The sequence below is a fragment of the Saccopteryx bilineata genome, chromosome X (assembly GCF_036850765.1).
Source record: "Saccopteryx bilineata isolate mSacBil1 chromosome X, mSacBil1_pri_phased_curated, whole genome shotgun sequence".
In the NCBI taxonomy this organism is placed as follows: Eukaryota; Metazoa; Chordata; class Mammalia; order Chiroptera; family Emballonuridae; genus Saccopteryx; species Saccopteryx bilineata.
Window position 1 is genome coordinate 43696074 of NC_089502.1, and position 15154 is coordinate 43711227.

Sequence of the window (15154 nt, forward strand, 5' to 3'; positions counted from 1 at the left end):
TCTGAAGCTGGAAATGGGGAGAGACAGTCAGACAAACTCCCGCATGCGCCCGACCTGGATCCACCTGGCATGCCCACCAGGGGGCGACGCTCTGCTCACCAGGGGGCGATGCTCTGCCCCTCTGGGGTGTCGCTCTGCTGCGACCAGAGCCACTCTAGCGCCTGGGGCAGAGGTTAAGGAGCCATTCCCAGCGCCCGGGCCATCTTTGCTCCAATGGAGCCTCGGCTGCGGGAGGGGAAGAGAGAGACAGAGAGGAAGGAGAGGGGGAGGGGTGGAGAAGCAAATGGGTGCTTCTCCTGTATGCCCTGGCCGGGAATCGAACCCGGGACTTCTGCACGCCAGGCCAATGCTCTACCACTGAGCCAACCGGCCAGGGCCCGTAACTTGAATTTTGGTGTAAGTTGAAACACACCCTAACCTAAGTCACTTACCTATCCTAACATAGTTGTGAAACCATAATCAAGAACATAAAAGCACAACTAAGCCACAGGAAAAGAATACTGCATATTCTTCCTCTGCATGCAACCAGACTATATAGTTTGCCCACATAGTCTGTAAGTATGACACTAACAGTGTAAGCTGAAACACTCACATCTCAATTTTTTAAAGTTTTTATGGGAGTGAGTGTCATAAATTCGAAACGTTGTATGTCAAAACTGTCATGACCCAAGGACCCCCGTATAGTCTTATAAATTGAAGCCATCTCAGATTTGAGGCACAAGGCACATTGAATACTGATTTGTGATCTCCCTTCATTTTATGTGAGCCATAGGAAAAGTACTCACTGAGTTTTGGCCATTTATCATCTTGGAATTAGGCTGCTTGCTTATTAAGTGTCTCTCTCTAGAGAGGTCTTTATCTATTGATCATTATAATGACCTTGAATATACATTCTTCCCTCCTGCATCTCAGAATTTTAAAGGGAGCACTCTTTTAATACCTGTCAATGCAAATCTAGTTGGACCCAGCCATTTCTTTCTGTAGCACCAGATAGCCTCATGAAAGCTGGAGCATTTTTTTTTTTTTTGGAATTCTCCCCTATTCTTTTAGTTATCTAATAACTTGTAATTGTGACATCTTGTTATCTTTTGTTCTGTATTGACGTGAAATAATATATAGAACAAAACTTTGAAAACTGTTAATATTTATTTTATTGAATTTACTGGGATGACACTGGTTGATAAATGTATACAGGTTTCAGGTGCACAATTTCACAACACTTCATTTGTACGTTGTATTGTGTGGTCATCACCCCAAGTCAAGTTTCTGTCCTGACAACAGTGTGGTGATTGTCATGGGGAAGGGGCATTGGGGGAGGTGGGGGAGGGTATAGTGAGATAAATGGTGATAGACATAAACTGTTAGTATTTTTAAAAACTAATTTGACAGAAGCTATGTAACCTAGCTGCCATTTAATGTGTCAGAGTACTATTATACTGATATTTTTCCTTTCTTTTTACTTAGAATAAATGCAACAAAATTAAACTTTGGCAATAGTGCTTTTACACAGCCTACAGTGATTATGGAGGCTTTGGGTCTGGGCACTAATGCTGTAGCAGGCATTGCCCCATCACACTAGGTCGCAGCCTCCGCCCCTTTTGCTCTGCTACCACCTTTGCTATTCAGTCTGGAACTGCCACAGGTCTCTCGTTAATGACGGGAGTGCACCTCAGACTGGGACCACCAATCTCTCTACAAGAAAGTAAGCTCCAAAAAAGCATTTGCAGGAGTACTCCTCATTCCTGCCACTGAGGCATAGTATATTTTAACAACTTTTAACTCTCAACCTGCCTCTATCATTATTTTTGAATCAGGTTTCTTATAGACAGCATATAGGTGGCTTGTGTGTTTTTTTTTTTAATATGCTCTCCAATTTTTTTTAATTTGTGTATTTAGGCCATTTACATTTACTATAATTATTGCTGCATTTGGGCTTAAGTCTGCCATTTTACTTTTGATTTTTTTGTTATGTTTTTCATTTGTCAGTTTCCTGTTGCCTGCCTTCCTATTGATTACTTGAACATTTTCAGATTTCATTTTGGCTTATCTATAGTGATTTTGTGCATATCTCACCATATAGCTTTCTTGGTAGTTGCTCTAGGTATTCTATATATACAACATTATACTCTACTGATGTCATTTTACCATTTTGAGTGAAGTAGAAAACTCTCCCTCTGTATGTCCCATAACCCTTCCCCATTTGTATATAATTCTCTTAAATATTCCATCTATATACATTTAAAACCACATCAGGCAAGGTTAGTCTTTCCTTCAACCATCAAATATAATTTCAAAACTCAAGCCTGACCAGGAGGTGGAACAGTAAATAAAACATCAACCTGGGATGCAGAGGACCCAGGTTAGAAACCCCAGGGTCACCAATTTGACTGCGGGCTCAGCCGGCTTGAACTGGTATCACAAACTTGACCCTATAGTCACTGGCTTGAGCCCAAGGTCACTGGCTTGACCTAGGGGTCACAAGCCCAGCAAGAGCCCCCTGGTCAAGGCACATATGAGAAAGCAATCAATAACAACTAAAATGCCACAATGAAGAATTGATGCTTCTCATCTTTCTCCCTTTCTGTCTGTCCCTGTCTGTCTCTCTCTCTCTTTCTCTCACTCTCAATTAAAAAAATAAAAACTCAAGAAGGAAAGCCTATTGTACTTATGCATATTTTTGCTCTTCTATTTGTTGTTTCTTCTTTTTTAAGGTTCCAAGATTCCTTCTTTTATTGTTAAGTTTTTGTTTAGAGAACTTTAGCCATTCTTTTAGGGTGGTGTACTGGCAACAAATTTTGAGTATTCTTCTCAATGTGTTGGTTTCCTTTTTATTCCTGGATGATATTTTTTACTAAATATAGGATTCTGGGTTGGCAGTTTTTTTTTTCTTTCAGCACTTGAAAAATGTTGTGATCCTTCCTTCTTGCCTCCATAATTTCTGATGAGAAATCTGCCATTCAAATATTTCCCCCTATAGGTTAGATGCCATTTGTCTCTTGAAGCCTTCAAATTTTTTTCTTTGTCTAATTTTTATAAGTTTAATTATTGTGTCTTTATTTGGATCTCTCTTATTCTGTTATCTAGTTAATTAATTCTTATTTCTACCCCTCTGTTTGCTGGGTCCTTCCACTTAGCTTTGCATTTTGATTATGGTACATTTCAGTTCTGAAGTTTCCATTTGGTTATTCTTTGTATCTTCTATTTTGCTGTTGATGTGTTTTTTTAAATTTTGGGGGGGCTAAAGAAATGTTTTGTTTATTTCATGTGTATTTGTAATTACTTGTTGATGCATTTTTAGTATGAACACTTTAAAGTCTTTGACAGATAATTCTGATTAAATAATTCTGTCATCTTTTTTAAAGATTTTATTTATTGATTTTACAGAGAGAGAAGAGACAGGGATGGGTAGCAAAAGTGTCAACTTGTAGTTGCTTCACTTTAGTTGTTCATTGATTGATTACTTGTCATATGTACCTTGACTGGGCAAGTCCAAGGTTTTGAACTGGTGATCTCACCGTAATTGTATGTATTCTACAGAATGTCTTCATGGATTTGCTAAAAAATAAAAATAAATATTTTCAGTCCTCTACCTTATTTTTAATATAAATTATAGTGTACTTTAACCACAATTCTATACCTTGCTTTTTATACTTTATACACTTATTTTAAACATTTTAGAGATCTTTTCACATCAGTCAGTATATAGAGAATTTCCTAGTATTTTTTATAGCATCATATAATTCTATGGTCTGGATTGCTATAATTTATTCATCAAGTTCAGGCGTCCCCAAACTATGACCCGCGGACTGCATGCGGCCCCCTGAGGCCATTTATCCAACCCCCCACCGCACTTCTGGAAGGGGCATCTCTTTCACTGGTGGTCAGTGAGAGGAGTACTGTATGTGGCGGCCCTTCAACGGTCTGATGGACAGTGAACTGGCCCTCTATGTAAAAAGTTTGGGGTCCCCTGACTAGTCTCTTGCTGATGGGAATTTGTGCTATCTCCTCTCTTATTAATAGAAACAGTAATGCACTGGATATTATTTACCTGTCATTTCACAAGTGTACAAGTACATCTTTGTGGATAAACTTTTAGAAAAAGTATTGCTGGTTCAAATGATAAATACATTTGTAATTTTGAAAACATTGTCCACTTGTTTTCAATAGGGGTTATATCAATTTACAATCCCATTAGGAAGCTTGGAGCCTGTTTCTTCACAGTGTCCTTAACAGAGTGTGTTACTAGCTTTTTATTTCTTACCATCTGTTAGGTGAAATTGTTCTCAATTTAGTTATAATGTGTGATTTTCTTCAAAAATGAGGTTGAACACTTTTTATTGTTTAAGAGGGAAAACCTTTTGACACATGATATATAAATATAAACCATAAAGGAAAAATGATGGAGAGATTTGACTACATAAACAAAAAACTTTAAAATGAAAAACGGCTTGGGAAATTTTTGCAACAATTGACTAAATAGTCTTGATATAAACTTTTATTATTAAAAACCAGTAGTAATAAGAGGACCATGCTTCTATGAGAAAAATAGGCAGATGATATGAACAGGCAATTTTGGAAATTAAAATAAACTCATAATTAAAATTTAGCTCCACTGGTGCATAATAAGTTATAAATGTTAAAACACCTTTGCTATGAAATTAGTGATTTCTTTAAAAGTATATATGTAGGCCCTGGCTGGCTAGCTCAGCGGTAGAGCACTGGCCGGGCATGTGGAAGTCCTGGGTTCAATTCCTGGCCAGGGCACACAGAAGTGCCCATCTGCTTTTCTACCCCTCCCCTCTCCTTCCTCTCTATCTCTCTCTTCCCCTCCCACAGCCAAGGCTCCACTGGAGGTGGCCCTGGGCAGTGAGGATGTCTCCAAGGCTTTCACCTCAGGCCCTAAAATGGCTCTGGTGCAGCGGAGCAACGCCCCAGATGGGCAGAGATCGCCCCCTGGTGGGCATGCCGGGTGGATCCTGGTCGGGCGCATGCAGGAGTCTGTCTGACTTCCTTCTCACTTCAGAAAACTAAACTAAACTAAATAAAATAAAATAAAAGTATATATGTGGTGCTTCTCCTAAATAAAACATAGGAATAATCCACAATACACGTTTTAAATGTGTGGTAATTTTCCAAATTCTTTCTCAGCATCTCTTTCTTAACCTCTTCACCCAATGGCCCTAGATGTTTTGGGTAGGAGAGTCTTACGCCATATACTGCCATGAGCTGTTTAACAGTTGGATGTGGGCAGCAATAGATTCAAATGCAGTTATTTATTAAGCAGTTTTTTCTTTTGAAGAGGAAGTAGACCATCTGTTATTATGTATTGGTGTCCGGAAAATATTGCTTCAATTCAACAGGAACAGTCTTGAGTTAGGGCAGGGGGTGAACACACAATATGGTGTACAGAGATGTGATGTAGACTTGGGCAGCTGAAACCTTTATAATTTTATTAAGCAGTGTCACCCCAATAAATTCAATTAAAAAATTAAGCAGGAACATTTATTGAGCACTTACTACTATATGTCATATATAATAATCTACTGTGAGAATGAAAAGATGAACCTTGTTTTCAGTTAATGAGTTCATCTTACTTGTATTTTATGTACTTAATTCCTCTAGCTTTATTTCTTTTATAGTTTTTATTTTAAATTTTAAAGAAAGAGCCAAATAATCTTTTCTGAAACTTTATTCCAGACTTTCTCACAATTGTATCATTACATGATTCACATACTATATAATATACCCATTTGAAGTGTACACTTGTTTTTTATTATATTCACAGAGTTGTGCGGCCAATACTGTAGTTGATTTTAGAATACTTTCATCACCACCAAAAGAAATTCTATACCCATTAGTAGTTACTGCCTACTACCATTCCTGGCAAACACTAATCTGCTTTCTCTGTATTTCTATTCTCGACATTTTCCTTAAGTTGAATCATCTAATGTGTAGTCTTTTGTGATTAGCTTCTTTTTCTTAGCATGATGCTTTTAAGGCTCATCCGTGTTTTAGCATGTATCCATACTTTTCCTTCCTATGGCCAAATAAAATTCCATTTTGTGGATATACCTTATTTTACTCATCTATTCATTAGTTAATGTTTAATTGAGTTGTTTCCACCTTTTGTCTATTATGAATAGTGTTGCTGTGATCATTTGTGTGCATGTACTTGTGTGGATATATGTTTTCATTTCTCTTGTGTAGATACCTAGGATGGAATTACTCATTCATATGTAACTATATGTTTAACACTTTGAGGAAGTGCCAGAAAGATTTCCAAAGAGGCTACACCATTTTACATTTCTATCAGCATTGTATGTGGTTTCCAGTTTCTCCACATCCTCACTAATACTTGATAGCTGTATTTTTTAATATGACCATCCCATTCGCTATGAAGTGGTATCTCGTTGTTTTATAAAATTTAATTTACTGGGGTGACATTTATTAATAAGATTATATAGGATTCAAGTGTACATCTCTATGATACATGATCTTCATATTGCATTGTGTGTCCACCACCCAAAGTCAAATCTTCTGCCACCATATATTTGACCCCTTTTAGCTTTTACTACACTACTCATGAACATTAGGGGATATTTTATCGCTTCATATTCATTTTTAAATATCCTCTCATTTTTGTGAGCAGTATACTTCCCTACATCCCTTACATCTTAGAATCACCATGCTGTTGTGTCTGTGAGTTTTTGTTTGTTTTTCTTGTTTCTTCATTTGTTGCTTTCAGTTTTATATTCCACATATGAGTGAAATCATATGGTTCTTTGCAATTTCTTAATGACTAATCACATTGAATATATATTTTATGTGTTAGATGGCCATTTATATCAGCAACTTTACATCTTTCTGACCATTCTTTTGTACTCACATAACCCTCTGACCACAGCCTGGAAAGGATCTTTACTTTTAAAGATTCATGTCATTGGATTTTGTTTACCTGGGTGTCCAGGGTATTCTTCCTATCTCAAGGTACTTAACCTTGGTTCTTGACACATGCTTTTGTTGGAGGACCCTCCCTGCTTCAGATTTGCCAACAGCTGAATTGAGAAAAGTTAGGCAATTTCAAGCTCAGGTCAGGATAAGGAGCAAGGATAAAACTCGCAGGAAGAGAATGATACATAGAACAGCTACAGATGGTCACAAAAAAAATTTCAGAATTCTCTTTAAAAACTGGTTGTGAATAATATAGCTGGTATTAAAGAGGTGAACATGATTGCAGATAATGGAACGGTTATTCATTTCAACATTCCAAAAATTCAAGCTTCCCTTTCTGCTAACATCTTTGCAATTGCTGGTCATACAGAAGCCAAACCAATCACAGAAATGCTTCCTGAAATACTAAGTCAGCTTAATGCTGACAGTTTAACAAGTTTTAGAAAGTTAGCTGGACATTTCCCTTGGCAAATGTAGGACAGCAAGCCACCAAAACCAGAGGAAGAGGAGGATGTTCCATATCTCATAGAAAATTCTGATGAGGCATCAAAGAATGAAGCTAACTAAAATCTTTTCCTGTTTTTGGAAGCTGGCATGGACTAGATTTAACAAATCAGCTATGTGATTCCAAAGTTTTACAGACACACAGAATGTCAACTGTTACTAGTTCAGTAATATAAATATTTTGTATATTAATAATGCTGTTTGTTTAGCATTTTTTGGTCACTTAATTTTGCATTTTGCACTTCCTTCCAAGATCTATACTTTTGGTCAAAATATAAAATATTGATGCAGATTGAGGGTGTTTTGATTTTTGATTCTTGGTTGTTTTTCTGTGCGTGTGTGTGTTTTCTGTGGAGTATTTTTGATGTGCGCACGTGTATGTGTTTATGTATGTATGTGGGTACGTGTGTGTATAAAGTGGAATACATAGAAAAACAGTTCTATTTATCCTCCTTTTTCCTCCAGTAGAAATGAAACAAATATTTACTAAAAAAAATTTACTTAACCTAATCACATCCTTAAAAGTACATTTCGTCAAGTAATATTATATATAAGGCTCTGAGTATTAGGATGTGACCATTTGGGGGAACCATTTTTTCTGTCTACCATACCATCTTAAGTATATTAAGTTTTTTGATCCACAAATATGAAATTTTTATTTATTTAGGATGTCTTTAATTTCTTTCAATGATATTTTGTATTTTTCTGGGTAACAAGTCTTATACTCCTTTTGTTAGATTTGTTCGTAAGTATTTTATTCTTTGTGAGCAATCATAAATGCAATAATATTTTTATACATTGATCTTGTGTCCTGCAACTGTGCTGAACTTGTTTATTGTAATAGATTTGTTCCTTAGAATCTTCTGTATTCATGATCATGTCTGAATAGAGATAGTTTTATTTCTTCCTTTCAATCTGGCTGCCATTTATTTTGTTTTCTTACTTAATTATGCTGACTATGCTTACAATGTATTGTTGAATTGAAATAGAGCATACAACTTTCACTCTTGCCTGCCCAGAGGGTGACGCAGTGAATACAGTGTTGGGCTGGGACTTGGAGGACCCAGGTTCAAAACCTTGAGGTCGCCGGCTTGAGCATGGGCTCATTTGGTTTGAGCAAGTCTCACTAGCCTGAGCCCAAGGTCACTGGCTTGAACAAGGGGTCACTCGATATGCTGAAGCCCCCCCCCCCGTCAAGGCACATATGAAAAAGCAATCAATGAATAACTAAGGTGCTGCAACAAAGAATTGATGCTTCTCATCTCTCTCCCTTCCTGTCTTTCCCTCTCTCTGTCTCTCTTTGTCTCTGTCACACACACACACACACACACGCAGAAACACAAAACAAACAAACAAAATTTTGTTTCACTCTTGATGGTAACAGGAAAATATTCAGTCTTTCAACATTAGTATGTTACTTGTGGAGCTTTTGTAAATGCTCTTTATCATGTTGGGGATTTCCCTTCTCTTCCAAATTTGAGTGATTTCACCATGAAAGGGTGTTGGATAGTATCAATTTTTTTTCCACTTCCTTTGAAATTATCTGTATTTTTAAAGTAACAGGATAATTGAGATATCATTCACATATATTAAAAAAACACTCCTTTAAAGTGTATAATTCAGTGGTTTTTAATATATTCACAAAGCATAAAATCATCACCACTATGTCCTTGCAACCACTAACACTTTCTGTCTATGGATATGCCTCTTTTGGACATTTCATGTAATTGAAATCATACAATAAGTGACCATTTGTGTTTGGTTTTTCTTTTTTCATTTATCACAATACATTCAAGATTCATCCATGGTATAGCATGTATGAGTACTTAATTCTTTTGATCTCAAGAGGAAGGCTCTTTTCACCTTCTCTTCCCCTGGTTATCTTTGATAAACTCTTAGGCTTACAGCTTAAGCTGGTCTCATGAAGCTACTTGCCTCCTCTTCCCTGCTTACCATCAAAATCTCCAATTTTTTTTTTCGAGAGATTTCTTTGGTTTGAAATTCCTCACTCTGTTTTTAATAAAGTCAGTTCTTTTTTGAGAGGGGAAAACTCCATTCTTATGGACTGCCTTTATCCCTAGGCAAAATATTTGAACCAGTGCTTTGGGCTCTGGGCAGTGACAGTTACCTCCGGTCTTCTTGCTTACCTCTTCAGGCATGGAAACTCAGCCCTGTAAGTGAATTAAAGCAAAGCAGTCAGGATAAAGATGATGGCACTCAAGTATGGCACTCCTGCCATACTTGGCGCAGAGCCTCTGCCCTTTGAGTGGAGGCTGACTTGAGGAAGGCAATCCCTCAACTCTTGGCTGTATTCATCAGGAATTTCAGCTGTAATTGTATTGGAAGTGATGAAAAATGCTGGCTGCTTGCCCCTCCCAATGAAATACTGTATTCTTTATTTGAGGGCTTGGGGAAGAGGGAGTCCAGTATTCTTGGCTACTCCTGCCTGAAGTATAGCTTCAGGTGAGCAGGTGAGCGAGAGTAGCTCATCAAAGTAAGCAGGGAGTTGGAGGGAAAAAAAGTGGGTTGTGATTCATATACCATAGCCTCTCATTGGTATTACTGAGTTTTAGTAGACTTTTTTGAGTAAATGTTCTTCATTTGCTGTATACCTTTAGTGTAACTTCTAGAGATTTCTAATGTTTTTTTAAAATACGTTTATTTTACAAGTTATGGTTTTTTATTGGGCGGTGGGTCCCCAGGAATTATGTCACAATTCTGGAAGTGGATCCCTCTCTTGTGTTTACCTTTTTAGTAAAGTAGAATTTCTTTCTTACAATGGTGCTGGAAGGATGGCTATACTAAACAGTACTGATGAATTATTTTTTAATCAAGTTTTTACTATGTCATATTAGATTTCAGAGTAGCTGATTTCCTTGCTTCTTATTTCTGCATATAAATGAACCTTATTAAAATGATGTTTTATAAATTACTTTTTATGTATGGTCTAAGATAGTGGTCTAGTTTCATTCTTTTGCATCTGGCTCTTCAGTTTTCCCACGGTCATTTATTGAAGAGACTTTCCTTTCTTCACTGCATATTCATAGCTTCTTTGTCACAAATTAGTTGCTTATTTATGTGTGGGTTTATTTCTGGATTCTCAGTTATGTACCATTGGTCTGTGTGTCTGTTTTTATGCCAGTATCATTCTAGGGAGTATGATACCTCTAGTTTTGTTCTTTTTTCTCAGGATTGCTTTGGCAATTTGGGGTCTTTTGTGGTTCCATACAAATTTGAGAACTTTTTTGTTCTAGTTCTTTGAAAAATGCCATTGGGATTTTGATAGAGATTGCATTGACTCTATAGATTTTTTTAGGTAATATGGACATTTTAACAATGTTAATTCTTCCAATCCATAAACATGGAATATCTTTTCATTTCTTTGTGTCTTCCTCAATTTTTTTAACAATGTCTTATAATTTTCAGTGTGGCATATTTTTATGCTTTTTATTTTTATTTTTAGGTTTGACTCCAGCATCTACTGTTGCCATTGCTATTAGTTCAAGTGCCATGATGTTTACATCAATATCAAATGTGTCTGTCTCCACTGCTGCTACTTGGTGCTCACGTAAGTTACTGGTTGAAAATAAAATACTATTATTTTGCATCAGGCCACTTAACTCAATTTTCCAGTATAAACTATGGATCTCTTGTATCTCTCATAAATTATCATTATGCTTGGACCCATCTATAACGGCTGACATCAATAGTAGCTTTGTTAAATAACCTAACTGTCATGACTTTAGCTGTGAATTTTATTTTAACATGATTTTTATAGCTTAAAGTGATCATTTTAAGTGTATAATTCATTAACATTATAATGTTTTGAGACAACTTCTTGAGGCTAATGTGAATAAGAAGCGTGGGAGTTTTGCCAAGTATGTCTGAAGGGAAGAAGTCTTATTGTCCACATGAATAAGATAACATAAAGAAATAAATGTTGGAGCCTTGCTATAGCATATTCTTCTATATATACCAGGTTTGTAGTCCTGGCATTTTACCTATCAGAAGTCTTACATGTTAAAAGGATGAGCTTTAGTTTGGGGTTTTAATCTACACTGTGTGATGTCTCATGGACTCTCCCCTTGAAGAGAACATCTGGATTCTTAGAGCTAAAAAGTAGGACATTAATCATCTTGTAACTCCAACTTTTTAGCTACATATTTTCCATTAGTAGAGAAATAGCAAATGTTGAGAATGTTGAATTCTGTATATGTGTTAGGCAGTTCTTTTTTACAGGGCTATAAGCTGACTGTGCTTTCAAGGCATCTTCTCAAGGCCGTGATGTTCATCATTAGGTTTTGTTTTTGTTTTTGTTTTTTCTTTGTGACAGAGACAGAGAGAGACGGAGACAGGGACAGACAAACAGGAAGGGAGAGAGATGAGAAGCATCAATTCTTCCTTGCATCACCTTAGCTGTTAATTGATTGCTTTCTCATATGTGCCTTGACCGGGGGGTGGGGGTTCAGCAGACCAAGTGACCCTTTGCTCAAACCAGCGAGCGACCTTAGGCTCAAGCTGGTGAGCCTTGCTTAAACCAGATAAGCCTGCGCTCTAACCGGAGACCTTGGGGTTTCAAACCTGGGTCCTTTGCGACCCAGTCCGATGCTCTAAACAATGCACCGCAGCCTGGTCAGGCTCATCATTAGTTTTTGTTATTGTAATCCTAGCTGTAATATGATTCTACCAAAACACTATTATAGCAAGATTGTCACCATTCCTAAGAATAAAACTTGCCGGGAATTGGTGATGCCTAGTAGAGCATGAAAAAGAGTAACTTACCATCCCCATTCATTGTACAGTTGGCATAGACACACATTAGTTAAAATTGCTGGTTACCACTTGAGTAGTATTTTCTACCAAGTAGACTTCTAGTTTTGAGTCATGACTGAGACTCTGGAAAGCTTTTGATATACGTAAGCCATACCTTTCTTAAGTACGATAGATTTTGTAAATATGACCATATCAAAGGTTGGGAGTTAAAATTATTAAATGAATTCTTTTTTTTTCCTTCCAATCTTTGATGTCCTTGCCTACAAAATGATATTTTGACCACAGTAATTTTTTCACAGTATTTTTAAAAATTAGCTTTAATGAAGTATAACTACATATCATCAAATTATTTTAAATGTACAATTCAGTGTTTTTAATGTTTATTGAAGTGTGTATTACTATAATCCAGTTTTAGAACATTTCTATCACCCCAATAAGTTTGCTTATCCCCTGACAACTGCTAATCTATTTTTCTTTCTTCATAGATTTGCCTTTTCTGGACATTTCATATAAATGGATTGACCGTAGTTTTATGAAGTCTAGCCAAAAGTTTCTAAAGGTCGCTTCAGATAAAAAAGACTACATAAATTTCTCACTGTTTTTTATTAAAAGGGTAATAGGTAATATGTTATTCTCTGTAGTTGGCACCCTAACAACTTCAGCTGCAATGCTTGGTGGTATAACTTTGGGATTTGGATTAAAATTCCCTGGAGTGGGTGGAGCAGCATCTAGTAAGATTTTAGAATTAATGAGATGTGTTTCGCTGTTCATTAGAAATAGACTATATAACAAGCAATAAGTAGGTTGTATTCTATAGCTCTGGGACTTTCTAAGTAGGTTCTGATCATCTCATAGGAATATTCCAAAAGTATGCTAATATTGACATTTACCAAAGAATAGAAGGAGACAATTGATATCAATGGCATTACTTCTTTGAGTTGACTACAACCAAAGCTACTATCAAGTTCTTGTCAACTTTTTTTAATGGGGGGGGGAGTCAGAGACAGAGACAGGGACAGATAGGGACAGACAGAGAGGAAGAGAGAGATATAGGAAACATCAATTCTTTGTTACAGTACTTCAGTTGTTCATAGATTGCTTTCTCACATGTGCATTTACCTGTGGGCTATACCAGAGCCAGTGACCCCTTGCTTAAGTCAGCGACCTTGGGCTCAAGCCAGTGACCTTGGACTTCAAGCCAGCAACCTTGGGCTTCAAGCCAGTGACATTTGGGCTTAAGCCAGCAACCTTGGGCTTCAAGACAGCGACCTTGGGCTTCAAGCCAGTGACCTTGAACTCAAGCCAGCAACCTTGGGCTTCAAGCCAGCGACCTTGGGCTTCAAGCCAGTAACCTTTGGGCTCAAGCAGTGACCCTGAGCTCAAGCCAGTGACCATAGGGTCATGTCTATTCTGAATCAAGCTGGTGAGTCCACACTCAAGCTGGATGAGCCTATGCTCAAGCGAGTGACCTCAGAGTTTCAAACCTAAGTCCTTAGCACCCCAGGCCGATGCTCTATCCACTGCACCACTGCCTGGTCAGGCTCAACTTTTAAACTTATTTTTTTGGTTATTGAACATAGTGTGTAAATTGACCCAATATATTATGATTGTAGAGGTTTTTTTTTCTCTAAACATTAATTTTTGATCTGTGTTAAAGTTGACTCTCTCTTAAAGCTGATTACAACAGTTTTTTTCGACTTATCTTAAATTTGTTTTTGGCAGTTAGGAACTAGTTAGGTTGTAGGTTGATGAACACTTGGTTACCTATTGCCTTATAGTTATGGTGAGCTGGGTGGTTGAGAACAGTTGCTACTTAGATGTACTATTTTAAATCAAACTTTATTTTAAGAAAGTCTTGTTTGTTTTTACTTGAAAACGTTTGCTGAAATTAATCTTTCTTCAAATCTCGCATAAACTAAAAGTCAATCCCTTTTAAACTTAAAGTAATTATTCCTAAACAAAGATGCACACCATCTATATATTCTTTTGTACAATCAACACTTAACTGAGTTTGTACTGTGTACTATACTAACTGACCAACTTATGAGAGTTGTAAAAGGGTATATCTTGAGAACTTTTCAAGTTACCATATTTGCAAAACACATAGCACATATTTCCCTCATAAAACGCTGAACAAAGAACTGATTGTTTCAATCATGTTGGGTCATAGAAATATGAATTGGTAGGCTTTTTGGTGATGCTACCATTACCTACCCCCTACCTAAGTCTCAATTTTTTTTTCAAACTGTACCTTTGTTACTAGCTTAGCCCTTATTGACATTTTGTTCAACCTTACCCTAGGTACTTGTCCATCTTCTCATCAGATATGTCTCAACTCCACACCAACAACTCTGAGTTGTTTCTTCTATCCAAGTATATTTATGTGCTCTAATACTGATGTACCTCACAAATCAACCTTGTAAAGCAGCTTTCAGGTGTCTGTGTCTGTAAATTTATAACCATTTGGGATTATTCTCTACCTTAGGTATGATCAGTAAGTTTTAAGAGAAGTTTGTTATTACTCTCATATTTTATTTTAGTTTGAGAAGGTAATGATGTCCAGTCCCAGCATGGAGTAAGGTACACAATTGTTGACTGAGGACAAGATAGGAAAATTGGATAGTAGAATCTTTGAAAGGATGTTTGTACTGTGTTATATAATAATTTTAAGGCCATCAGAATGAGATTTAATTAGCTGTAAATCCAAGTTTGGTATGCAATTATTTTGTTATTTAAAGAACTGTGTTTTTTACTACACAGATATGTAGAGTTGACTATATTTAATTTAGACCAAAGTTGTAACTTGGAAAATCAGACTGTGATAGAACTTTCATTCTCAAATCCATTGCTTCTTTTGATATTAATTGTAATATTATTATTATTTAAATGTTATATCATGCCAGAGTTAATTTATACTTTTTAAAAA

The 15154-nt window shown here is 36.7% G+C and overlaps 1 protein-coding gene and 1 pseudogene across 2 annotated transcripts in view; both read left to right on the forward strand.

Moving 5' to 3' along the window:
* Positions 1-15154, forward strand: part of NUP62CL (nucleoporin 62 C-terminal like) — a 70024-nt gene that overhangs the window by 18650 nt on the left and 36220 nt on the right. For both annotated transcript variants that reach the window (XM_066249644.1, XM_066249645.1), the window contains exon 2: positions 10919-11023. In XM_066249644.1, coding sequence (XP_066105741.1) covers positions 10966-11023 — 58 coding nt within the window. In that variant the 5' untranslated portion in view covers positions 10919-10965. The remainder of the gene's footprint in view (positions 1-10918; positions 11024-15154) is intronic.
* On the forward strand, positions 7228-7518 carry LOC136317088 (transcription factor BTF3 homolog 4 pseudogene; annotated as a pseudogene).